The sequence below is a fragment of the Filicampus tigris genome, chromosome 8 (assembly GCF_054856515.1).
Source record: "Filicampus tigris isolate MCC_2025a chromosome 8, RoL_Ftig_1.0, whole genome shotgun sequence".
Taxonomy (NCBI): Eukaryota; Metazoa; Chordata; class Actinopteri; order Syngnathiformes; family Syngnathidae; genus Filicampus; species Filicampus tigris.
The window spans coordinates 19,567,421-19,580,255 of NC_141224.1; the positions used below are offsets into that span (position 1 = coordinate 19,567,421).

The 12,835-nt window shown below is 40.3% G+C and overlaps 1 protein-coding gene across 4 annotated transcripts in view; it reads right to left on the reverse strand.

Moving 5' to 3' along the window:
* Window positions 1–12,835, reverse strand: part of vps13b (vacuolar protein sorting 13 homolog B) — a 333,295-nt gene that overhangs the window by 189,797 nt on the left and 130,663 nt on the right. For all 4 annotated transcript variants that reach the window (XM_086037277.1, XM_086037279.1, XM_086037278.1 and 1 more), the window contains 2 exons: window positions 8,267–8,376; window positions 6,586–6,730 (listed from right to left, as the gene is read on the reverse strand). In XM_086037277.1, the coding sequence (XP_085893403.1) occupies window positions 6,586–6,730; window positions 8,267–8,376 (255 nt within the window). The remainder of the gene's footprint in view (window positions 1–6,585; window positions 6,731–8,266; window positions 8,377–12,835) is intronic.

The window sequence follows — 12,835 nt, forward strand, 5'->3', positions numbered from 1 at the left end:
GACACTGAAGAATATTCCTGGAACTTACCTTCAATGTGTAGTCACTTGTCTATAATTTGTATGCGGTGCATGGCTCTAAGTTGAACGTCAATACAGACGGACTTCGGCCAAAATAATCATTGTCTTGTGCAACTGGCTAGTACAGAGGTATCAGTAGTGTGCAGAATGCTTTATATTTTTGTTTTTGTAATTGCTGTCTTTTTACGTTTTTGGAAATTATATGTGAGAAACAATGTGTATCATTTTTTTCTAGGATGGTTTTTTTTTTCCTTACGGTGAAAATGCACCATCATTTGTAATTTATGTTGAGTTTTCTGGAATAAACTGTATGCATACAGAGTAAAAAAGAAAGTCGTGCACCTTCTTAGATTCTTACTTCAGTGGTGGTGAAAGGAGAAAAAATGTCCTAACAAAACCACAGCTTCTAAAGTTCCAGTGAAAAGTTCATGATTGACGGCAGCTGGCAGGTTCTCTACGTCAGCATAAAAAGGTGTTGCTTTTACAGCAGGCATTGGATTCACAAACATAGGCATTGTCAGGCGTTCAATGCTTAATAAGATCTGTGTGTCAGAAAGAACAAGTCTAAGGTGCGGCACAATCAAAGAATAAACAAGGTAATAACAATAATTGCAAGATTCTGGAACATTAGTGTCACCCAGTCATTTACTGTACATGCACACATTAATGAGATTACACATGTAGTGTGTTCACTCCATTTTTTCCACGATGCTTCTTTCAGCTTGTTTACTACATTTACGGCACATTTTTGGATGCTGATTAAAAGTAATGACTGGTGGGATTGATTACTTTAATTATGCTCTAAAGTCTGTATTTCACTGAGTGGTGAATTCTTGCGTACGTGTTAAATTCATACTATTTGGTCAAATTTGAAAATTGTAAATATTGTATTCATGTTGCAAATTATTTCACCATCAAAACCATGTTGGCAGTGGTGGTTATGTTGTTGTAAAGTTGTTTAGATGTTTGGGATGTCAGAAAAGCAGAAAATGTTGGTTTCAAAGTTCAGCTTGAAATGAAGTTTTTCACAAAAACCTAATTTTCTCTGTTCTAGTCAGAAAAGGGAAAATTGGTGAAACGTGGCTGTGTTTTGCTGGTGATTACTACAGAACGGAGCTACGTAGAAAGAAACCTTTTTTTCTAATGAAAGAAGAGAGTCTAATCTTTCTTTTGGTCGTTCTGTGTTCATATAGCTGTAGAAGACAATATTGTGTGGGCCTTGAAAGATCAGCAAAAATCCTTAAAAAGGTGGCTGCTCGGAAAATAGCTGGCAATTAAATGTATTGCTTGACTAAAGAGTCAAGAAAGTTTTACACCTCAAATGACAGAGACTTAATGAGCTTATATCGTGCAATACCCAACATTCCCCACTACTGTAATACCGTGTAATACTCAACATTCCCCACTAGTGTTAGTCTAGTTTTATTTTTAACCAATGCTGTTTCATACATTTCACTGCAGCACTGCAACAATGTCACTTACTTTGAGTATTTTTCCTCTGTACTATGTACAGGCTAAAACGGGTGTTCCTCATACTTTTTATGTAGCTGTATGTTGGAGTGTATATACATGTGTATATACACATAGTTACTGCGTATATTTACATAGGTTTGATTCTGAATGTTTGCCGTTAATGTTATACATTAATGGCTACATTATGCCGCTGTCCGTGTGTGACCTATATCTTTGCTGCTGTAACACTGAAAATTTCCCCACTGTGGGATCAATAAAGGCCTTCTTATCTTATCTTATTTTAAGTGTATCTTCCAGCATAACTGCAGTTTGCAACTGACAACATTGACAAAGGGGATTCCTCCTGGTGGAAATGTTGAGTTTTTATGGCTACAAATCATAATGTGTATCTTAAAACTGTCTGTCCACTTCCTTCTATTACTGTGCTATTGACAAATATTTGTACCATTCCGCTAATGTAGATTATATAAAATAGCAGCCAAGGTGGTGCTGGCTACAGCTATAGTTTAAGAATCATCCTTCAGACCACCCTTAACCTGAAACAGAGCAAGGAGGGCTGCATAGACAATAAAGGCCAACAGAAAAGTTAGCCCAAGAAAACTGTGCTCTGAAGTACTACGTACGTAGTCAAGCACATATATTATGTTGAAGTATGAAGAAATATTCCTCAATATGTCTACATTTTGTCTACCACCTCTTTAGCATGTAAACTATTATAAAAGGGTTCTATTGACGTGAAGTGCTGTATAGTCTGATACAGCTGTGTGGCAGCAAAATGGATTCTTTAATAAACCTGCCTGCTTATTTGTCTTGGATGCAAGTTGTTTAAATATTTATGTGACCATTTGTTACAGCACAATCGGTGTGGACATGAACATGTGATTGTAGTCTTGCGGACGGGAGACGAATGGATAGTACATAATGGCATGTGACAGTTAGAATTGTTACGATTAAGCATGTGGATCTTACTATCATAACCGGTCTGGTCATGGTGCTGCGGTCGGTCTTCAGTCAGTTATTATACCTGTGAGATTCAAGTATCGCTTCCCCTTGTCAAAAGTAGTGTAAGGAATGGGTAGATTGTTATGAGGTAGTCGAAGAATCTCAATCAGAATAGCTTTATTGTCATTGTACAATAAGGTGCAACAAAATGGAACAGACAAGGTGGACGGAATGAAGGAACTGAGAAAAGAATGAAGCAATCGGGTCACTCTGGCATATGATGTCAGGTCAGCATTGCAAATGAGAATGAAAATGTGTACATTTATAAAAACGTGCACAGGATAATGCCTGAACCGTTGATAGCATTGGTGCAGTGTATGTCAGAGAAGACTTATGACAGCAAAACCATGACTCTACTTCGAAATGATAGAATAAAGCAACATAAATTCAAATGTGTGAGTGAGGGTAATGGGGGGGGGGCGTAGTTCAGGGGATGTTGTTAATATGTGTGAACTGTGGGCTTGTGAAGCCCTTTGAGACTCTTTTGTGATTAAGGGTCATAAACTTGACTTGACCTGACTTGATGTGTCCCTGAATTGAGTAAGTCCAGTTTTGAATCACTAAATCTTCTCCTATTCTCACAACTCCAACTTCCCTTTCTGTTCACTTTACTTTGACCTAAAAGTATCCAGCCAAGATCCACAAGAACTAATACCCTTATCATTCATAAAAGCGCAAAAAGGAAACGCAAAGAAAAATGTATTCCCTCTTGACTCAATGAGAGTTTGAATGGGCTAATCAGTATGAGGCATCCAAATACATTCAAATTTAGCAGTAAGAGTCCCTTGGAGACTATAACCATTCTTCTCAGGAAGGGGCCTCATATCTCATTATTTATAATTTGTCTTGGTTTTTTTTGCCAAGCCAACCATCCTTACCTTGATAAATTATTGGCTGTACTAGAACAAGTTAAACTATATAAACTTCACAATGAAAATATTATCCCATTCTGGAAAGCGCACAGCAGCCAATAAAAACCTGCCTGACTTCCATCGGGCTACTAGGAGATTATGTATACTGCGTAATTTTGCCTGCATATGTCTTCCCGTCAGTTTCCTCTATCATTTATGTGTACATAAATGCATCTATCAGCTCTTTTTGTTTATTCATACCAAATATATGGCAAGTGAGGTCTATCCGGAATGTCTCTTACCCATGAACTTTCCTCCTCCCTGTCTACCATTATTTTGCTTACATGGCTGAGATTACCAAACGGTTTTCTCAGGAGCGCAGCTCTGACCACCATACTATATTTTTTTGACAACCTTACAGATTAATGGCACAAACAATACAAATGTTTCCATTTCACTCTATCGTTTTCTAGTCTTCCCAGTAAACAGGAAAATTATACATAATCCCATCATCTAGACCACTAGCAGACAGGAACAAAGGCAGCACTTCTTGTTCCAAACTTTGGGGAGCAGAGCCAGTTCGGAGGATAGGTTTCTCAGCAAAGCTGAATTCTCTTAGGGCGCCAATGGCTAATTGAAGAATTGAAAAGCAAGGCCAGTGAGCTCATTTCTCTGGTAGATGTTAGCGAACAATGAGAAGGCTGGGACTTGGAACATGATTCTGCTTCCAAAAAGAACATTCATTAGAGAGAGAGATAAAAAACTACTTAGAGGTTACTTTTATGTGAACCACTTTAAGAAGTAATTGTCAGTGCAGACACACATTACATATTCATACATACATATTCATTTCAAACTGCAGCAACAAACAGATAATCGCATCCACGCTAGAACTAAAAAAAAAAACATTTGACTAACAAAATAGTCTACAAAAACGTCATGGTCATACCCAGTGCTTTAAGTGTGCCGTTACGCACCAGTACGAAGTACCAGCCCTTCTCAATTTTAGCCTCTAGTGTGCCGGGACTTTTTACAGCATAACGCAGGGGTGCCTACACTTTTTCTGCATGTGAGCTACTTTTAAAATGACCAAGTCCAATTGACCATACATACATTGCCAAACAGCATGAACCCATATTGCACAATACTACTAGTGTACATTTTCTGTAACAGTAATGCCATCCAATCCGCCGACACCATCACCATCGATCGCCAACAACACAATGGGCACCCCGGGACTTCACATGAGCCCACCAGACCCTTTCTTATTCTATTTCTTGTGCTTTGTGATACTCATAGTCATATAGTTATACTACATTACTCAGTGCCCTCGCAAGGTGGGTGAATGGCATAATGGAAGAATGTAAACATATTAAGAGTGAGTTGAAACTGAACTGAGTTATTTATGCAGTCACTGGTTGAAAACAGTTGAACCCATAAATGTTAGCGTGACTCCAAAAGAGAACCCGGACTGGTGATGAAGCGGGTGACAATGACACAGGGCGACACGTTAATCTTGCAGTTTGGTAGCAGTAATAAGGGGAGAACCTGCACTTTTATTCACCACTTAAAGCACTACACTGCGAAGAGGGAATAGTAAAGGGAACAATATTTTGACATATTTGAATAGTACAGTTTAGTTGAAGTACTTTACATTGAACTGTAAACTGAGCCGAATAAATTGTGAGGGTGATGTAATATGAAAGTACCCTGCTCTGTGTACAAAGCCTGTAACGCACGAAAGGGGCCTCAGTTCAATTCAGCCATGCTCTTCTACAAATCACTGGAATTTTTTAACATGTAAATGTATATTTAACATGCAACCACTAAAACCTGAGCGGAAGAAAGACAGAGTAACGTATTTGCTTGCCAAATGTCGAGATTATTGGTTCTGAGATTTGAGCTGGGCAGCAACAGCACTACAGCATGATATCACATTGCCCTTAGCGCTTTCTGGGGAAATGATCTGCAGTGAGCGGGATGTGTGTGTCTATGTACATTTGCTTGCACATTAACAGGCACCCGCTAAAAGCCTGGAGGAAAGTCCCCTTGATTACAATGTAGCAATGTGACTATGCGGAATGTTACCAAAACAGCAACTTACTCGCTTTACATCATAAGTTCCATGCATGGCCAGTTGGAAGCCTAGTAATGTAGCCACTACAAATGGTGTGAGACATTTAATCTTTTTTTCTGTTGTATTATGTTAATTCCAAATAAAAAGGGCCATCTGTCTGACTTACCTGTTTACTTTAGGGGCAATCTAAGGAAACCCGAGAACAGACCAGTAGCCTATTTTCTAAAGGTAGCATATGCACAAAACAGGGCCTGAAATATGCATATGGCACTTTTTACACTACAACTTTCATTTATTTAACACAGAAGCATATTGCTGCCATACCTAAAAAAAAAGTTAGTTAAATCCAGACCCTCCGTCCCCGGTTTCCGTCCTGCATATTCAATCGACCCACGTGGTCCCAGTCGGTCGGAGTCAACCAGCCGGCGTCGAAAATGGATTTTACCGATACAGTGTCACATGCAGCAGCCACACTCCTCACACACAGTCGAGTAAGGAAATAATAAAAAATAAAAGGGTGTGGTGTATCTTGCAGTCCCACGGATGCAATGACATATTTTTATTTCACCGATGACAACGCTGTGCGTGTGTGTGTGTGTGTGTGTGTGTGTGTCAGTTGTTTTTGTTTGATATTTTCTTTGTTTGGCGGCATGTCTGCTCGTGCGGCACCTGATTGTGACGTAAAGATGATGTAATCGATTGGCTGTCGCCGGTGAAGGACGGGCCGGGACCGCGTGGGTCCATTGAATATCCAGGACTGAAACCCGGGACGGCGGGTCTCTGCCCAGCTCTGGTTAAATCTTGTCCAATAACGTGATAAATATAATGTTATAACATAAGTTTCATGTTTCAAAATGTTTCAAATAAGATAAGTGTCATGTTTTAATGGTATCAGTTATCATGTTAGGTGATAAGTTAGACTTCCGTGTTCTTCTTCACCGATGGCCGTTGTCATGTGTTGCTTTGCATTACCGCCATCTGCCGTTTCCTTCCTGGACTTTAAACTGTTTGATCTACACTTTTATAGTTATTAAATTCTTGACATGTCCATAAAATATACATATTCCAGTCCCTTGTATTCCACATGCTAATATGTTCTTCACTGAAAATACAAAGATGCAGCTGCCACTGGGGTACATTTGGCGGTTAGTACTGTAAGCTTACCTGTGACAGTCTTGGTTTTGACAGGGCTGCTTTCATAGTCAGAAGCTTGATTGGAGGGCTGCTTGACTAATGGTGTGCTTCCTACCGATACCTCATCCTCTCTCCGCTTTGCCAAGGGAACTGGACCTGGAACTGGACCTGGATTCTGCAACACAACAGATGAGATTAGCCGCTATTTCAGATTTCCAGAAAGTAGCTGAACTGTGGTGTCACTTGAATTAGCAACAAAATATACATAAATAAATGATAGAAAAGATATTTAGGTCGTATACAAAATGTGACTGCATTGGTGCTGTAAGGGCCGTCGCACACTGTGCGATGCTTCCGACTAGGATGTGATTTGGCTTTACACCGATCTGATCGACTGTATCGCAATCTGTCGTTAGTTTGCATTTTATGCATAATCGCTGATCGACTCTAATAATAATAATAATGTTATTATGTCTATCAATGACATCATTGATCGGATCCGCAAAATAAGACATTAGAGCAAACACATCCTCGTTCACTCCGGGGTCATTTTATGCTGCCATAGTGTATATGAGAGCCTGAAAGCTAATCTATTTTTCGCTTTGTCGCGTGTCGTGTGAGCAGAAAGCCTTTCCGCTGGGAGGCAGATGTTCCGTTTCCGAGCCCTCGACAATCCAATCACAAACAGCGTTCGTGTAGGGGTTTTTTGGGGGGGTAAAGTAGCTAAAGTACGTGTGAATGTTTTTTTTTTATTTTAACATCTCTTTAATTCAAAATAGCTTTCATCACACAGTGTTATGTGAACTTCCAGTCACGCACATTCAGCCAATCACAGATGCACCTAGCAGGCACGTGTGTTTGAACCAATAAGGAAATAGCTCTGCTGTTGACAACACACACTAAACTTTTACTCAACGAGGATACGAGCACTACTGCAGTCTTGCCGAACGCTATTTTCGCGTCTGGATTACAGATAGATAAGGGCGAACTTGTCAATCTACACCGGAGCCAAACGGCTTTGAGAATGTACTTACTATGTCACATACACGCCAGGTAAAAAGTGGACAAACAATGTAGGACAAAATAATCGCTGCGGTCTGTGGGCACCGGGATTTGTACAAGTCACACAGCCAGCTTCCAATACGAGACAAAAAGGAGCAGGCAGCAGGAGGAGAATGTCAAGTGAGGAACTTTGTGTAGCTGGAAAATAAGTGTATGGAATTGTTTATAGCTGTTCAATTAAGAGAGTAGAAGTTTTAGCAAAAGCCCCAGTCGCCTGCATGACTGGCGATGTTGCTGTTGAAGATGATCAGGCATTTTTTTTTCCATTTGCATTTTTCAATTTATGAGTATACTGTGCATTTGACAAAAAGATATTGAATATCAAAATCCATCCCATGTATGCACTACTCTTCTTACATCCATGTCATTATATCACACTGGTATCTACTGAATGGCAAACAACAATGTTAATGGCTTGAGTCTTATTCTTACAAAGAGCTGCTCAACTAAATACATCTGTACAGTGTCCTTCAAATGTTATGCATAATTCCATTTACATGAAAAACAATACAAGGCCTTACATAAAACTTCATATACACAGAGTCGCACAAGTTAGAGGGAGTGCAACAGAGTTGGCGCATTTTATCAACACAAATAAAGGTGGAAAAGATGTTTAAACACTACCATAACGAAAAGAAGCATCTCACACCTGTTGCTGTTGCCTACTGCTCCCTCTATGAGGCTGATGCAGAAGCCACGTACAGACGATGGGGTCGACGTTGATAGATATACCCTGGACACTGGCCAACAGAACTGCACCTGGACACATAGAAAGCAGAAGAAAATGAGTTTCAGTAAGTGTAAACACACTAAAGTGCTCAAGTGACACTAAACAATTTGATTAACATATTAAAGGACATCAATGTCTCCCACTCAAATTAATGACATCATGAGCAAAGGTGGCTTACTCTTATTCTCCTCTCACCGTTCTCAGTGTGACCTACATATCTTGAGCATGTAAAGCTGTTTATTGGAGTGCAGCAAGAACTATTTTTCCTCCAAATGCACTGTTCAAAGAGGTAGCACTCTAAGCCAATAATAACATTTTCTTCTGATAAATTTCTATGAAACTTGAGACTTTGGCCGTGTTTTGGTTTACACTTAAATAATAATCTTTACCAACAATAAGCGAGCCCTGAGGTAATGCGTTAGGATCCTATCAATAATGATTCCCATGCCGGCAGGATTAGCGCGGGGTCTCTGGCGTGCCGTGGAATGTCCCAGCATGACGACAGGAGGATGTTTTAGCTCTAGCAGCAGGACTTTCAAGAAGTTTAATGGTACTTTGGACAAGACCCCAATCTGCTGTTTCAGGCCCCAAGGCAAAGGGGAATCAGTGTGAGTGCAAGCATGTGTGGGTGTGTGGGGGCGTGGGGGTGAGTGCGTGCGTGCGTGTGTGTGCGTGCGTGCATACGTGTGCGCGCGTGAGACTGTGGAAGCCTGATTGCTTGCTGTCTTGCAGATGTGACAATCACACGCACACACACACACGCGTGCAGATGCAGACAAGTACTGCGCACAACAGGGGGCATTCCTCAGCCGGCATTATTCACTGGTCTATTTTAGTATATTAATGTGAAAATATGTAAATAAAATGGCTCTTAGTGGCTTCACTTTTACAATGTATACTAATATGTCATGCCATTTGTTTGGGTATTCAGTGTGAAAGGTGTGACTGACAGAAATTATGTGCAATGTAACACGTGTGTGCATGCGTTCGTGTGTGGATGTGTGTGTGGGGGTGTGTGGGTGTGTGTGTGTGTGTGTGTGTGTACTGTACGTGAAATACAATATAACTGGATGGTACTAAAATGTGGTGAAAAGTTTTTTTCCCGGTGTGTGTCACACAATTGGTTGCCAGCGGACATGGTTTAACACTGAAGGATCCATTCCATATTTGAGTCAGGCTGGTAATTACTAACTCTATATGGAATAGATCATTCAATCCTCATGGTGTGCAATAGATATATGACAAAAAAGGACAATGCCAACAAATGTTTTCCTCAAGTCGAACTAAGAATCCTTCCTACATTGTTTCATCTACTGTATTTTCCGACGTAGTTTATTTTCCATCAGTTCTGTTGAAATGTTTCCCTTCGCACCTCTCAAATGTCTTGTGTCCTTAAAAACAGCTTTTCTGGCACCCGCCCCTAATTTAAATCTATTCCATAACCCACCCTATGTGTTCTCCCATCCATCTTCCACCCCTCCTTGCCTTGTACCACAGCCTCCACACCACATTACCATTACAATCTCTCACTGCACCGTCCAGATTGCTGTCATCCTCCATTTTGCGCTACTTTTTCCACCTTCAGTCTTCTTTTGTCACCATGCATCCACTCTCGCCTTTTCCTAAATAGGAATCATAATCTCAGCCCTGTGGCTTGAACTCCTATACCACAATGTGGCTGCCTAATAGGACTTGGCTTAAGGTGTAGTGCTGGAAGCCAACTTCTACTAGTTTCATCATAGACCAGAACAGCATGAGCAAGAAAGAACCCAAAAGGCAGTGAATGAGCTGCATAGTGAAGATGTATTCGGTAATTGACTTTAAATTTAGGGTTTGGGTGGAAACTGTACAATCGTGAGTCACACCGCATGTCAACATCATCACCATCAACCTATTTGATTTATTTTTACGGAGATAAATGAGCACAGAAAATATGCATCGTCTGTAAGTGAATACGATTATCCTAACCAAAGAAGCTTATCTGCTGTCAAGACACCAAAACAAAAAAACAGAATACAGCTACATCTGCAAGAACGTACATAAATCCATTGAAATTACTGTACCTCAATTTCTATATAAATATTGTTGGTACTAAACATGATCATGTAAATCACAACAATAGACAAATGTTTGTTTTAAACTGATACCACAGAAAAAAATGATATATGTCCTTTTAATGAACACAATATGCAAACACTGCAATAGTGCAGTTTGGAAAAAGTCTGTCAAATTTTGGATTACAAAAAAAAAAAAAACTCCCTCCATATGAAAACTGTTTCAGTTCAACAACCATTTTTACAAATTTCTGGTGTGCAGCTCATGTCACAGCATCTCACTGGGGATGAGGCCATTCCAGGTGGTGTATTTTCTTCTGTTGAAGCCATTCAGTTGTTGCATCGCATCAGTCCTTTGGGTCGTTGTCCCCTTGCATCACCCATCTTTTGTTCATTTTCAATTGGCAGACAGATGGTCTGAAGTTAAATTTGAAAATGCATTTTTGCCATCAACAAAAGCAATGGGTCCAGGCCCTGAGGTAGTAAAGCAGACTCAAACATGATGCCCCTTCCACTCTACTTCTACTACTACACATCTAAAGGTGCTTATGAATATATAGAAAAGAAGTTGCAAATGCATCTTGCATGCTGTTACACAACCCGAGGTAATTTTTCTTGAGCCAATTGAATTTAACCATAACAAGGACTTGTTACAACAGTTGGAACTGAAAGAAGGTGTGATTGGAAGACTATGGTTGCTAGGTTGTAAAAACAGCGTCAAAATTGGCTGAGCATGTTTTAAGGATAAAAATCGTTCAAAGTAAGTGATACTACGAGCACATTATTTTGTTGCTGTTTTAATGTCAGGTAGCAGTCGGGGATTAAAGTATTGTGAGGAAAGTAATGCCACAGCCACCGTCAGTGACCAAACAAATTCTAAAAAGTGTTCAGCAGTTAGGGCAGACCTTTCTAAGAATAAATAATAGGACTGCAGATGAATATCATGCATAAAATGTGCATCTGAAATAAACGAGTGCATTTCAAAATGTATGGGGTGTTGTCCACATTTAAAAGGGACAAAAAAATACCCTACATACCGTATGTTTTATAAATCAAAAATATGCCCATGGCATGGTTTTGTTTTCTTAAAGAGTCAACAATCATCTCGGTAGTAATCTCACAGTAACAAAGAGACACAATATGCGTTGGCGTCCTTTTAGGCCTTTGAAGATGCAGGCTATTAGCACAACTGTGATCTTGTTCCATCATTGTGTTGGCACAACAGCCACAGAATGACACCTCCTTTGAAGAAGGCAGCATCGTGAAACAGCCTGACATGCTCAGGGAGCAACCTCAGCAGGGCGCTAACTGTTGTTTTCTCTGCTCTAACAGGGTGGCACATGGGTAATTACAGAAAGTGATGACAATGATAACAGATGTGTTTTTCTTACTTCATAAATGATTCCTCGAGAAAACACAAGTGAACTGCGCCGTGTATGTGCAGACATATGAGGACACACTTACCTTGACTCACCCACAATGGACCTATTAATGTCAAAGGTGGTTTTTTTTCCCCTCCAAAGGCTTAAGACCAGTAGACTTAAAAGAGAGTGTGAGGCTGCTGGTGTTGTTTTACAGCTTTCTGACATCAGGCTGCTCTCAGGCTGAGTCCATGTTCAATCATGAGACAGGACTAAATAAAACAAAATCCTATCCATATTCTGTCTGTACTTTGCTAACTACTTTGCGCATATCATCCCTCTGAAGTCATATCCTCTTATGCATTTATTATCATATAGCATATATCAATCAATCAATCACATTTTATTTATATAGCACTTTTCATACATAAAAATGCAACTCAAAGTGCTTTAAAACATTCAAAGCAAAACATAGAATTATGTTACAATGCAAAGTCTGTGTACAGCATCATGTTCCCCAGAGGAGACTCGAGTCACAGGTTAAAGAGAGCCCAACCTTAAATAGGGCACAACCTCCAAACTGCAAGGCCATGACCCAACCATCAGAGTTTCAGACAGGCAAAAGAGACACCCCCCCACCCCCACCCCCATCCCCCATCAAGAACAGGGGGGAGTATATGTGTTTTAGCCAGCTAATCGCCCCCTCAGAATTGGTTCATTATTGGACATGAGGCAGTGCTGGGACTATGTGTCCAGCTACTCCAACTGAAAATAAATAAATATAGCCCAGCTCACGTCAGCCAGATGACTTCTGACAGGTTTAGTTAATTTCGAAGCCAAGTAGCAAAACAAAACATTACGCAAGCGTGCAGGGCCTACGCTGCCTTTAATTGCTTTTCCGATGAGCTCATAACTTGAAGGTGTCCTGGAGCGAGCCGTGGAGTTCGACAGGTGTTCCGCTGGTTTGTGAGCCGGTGTGAGTGTCGGTAACTATAAATGTATGTGTGTGTGTTTATGTGCATGTATGCATGTGACAGACCAGGAGCTGCTGGCATTGCACCCAAATGACTCAG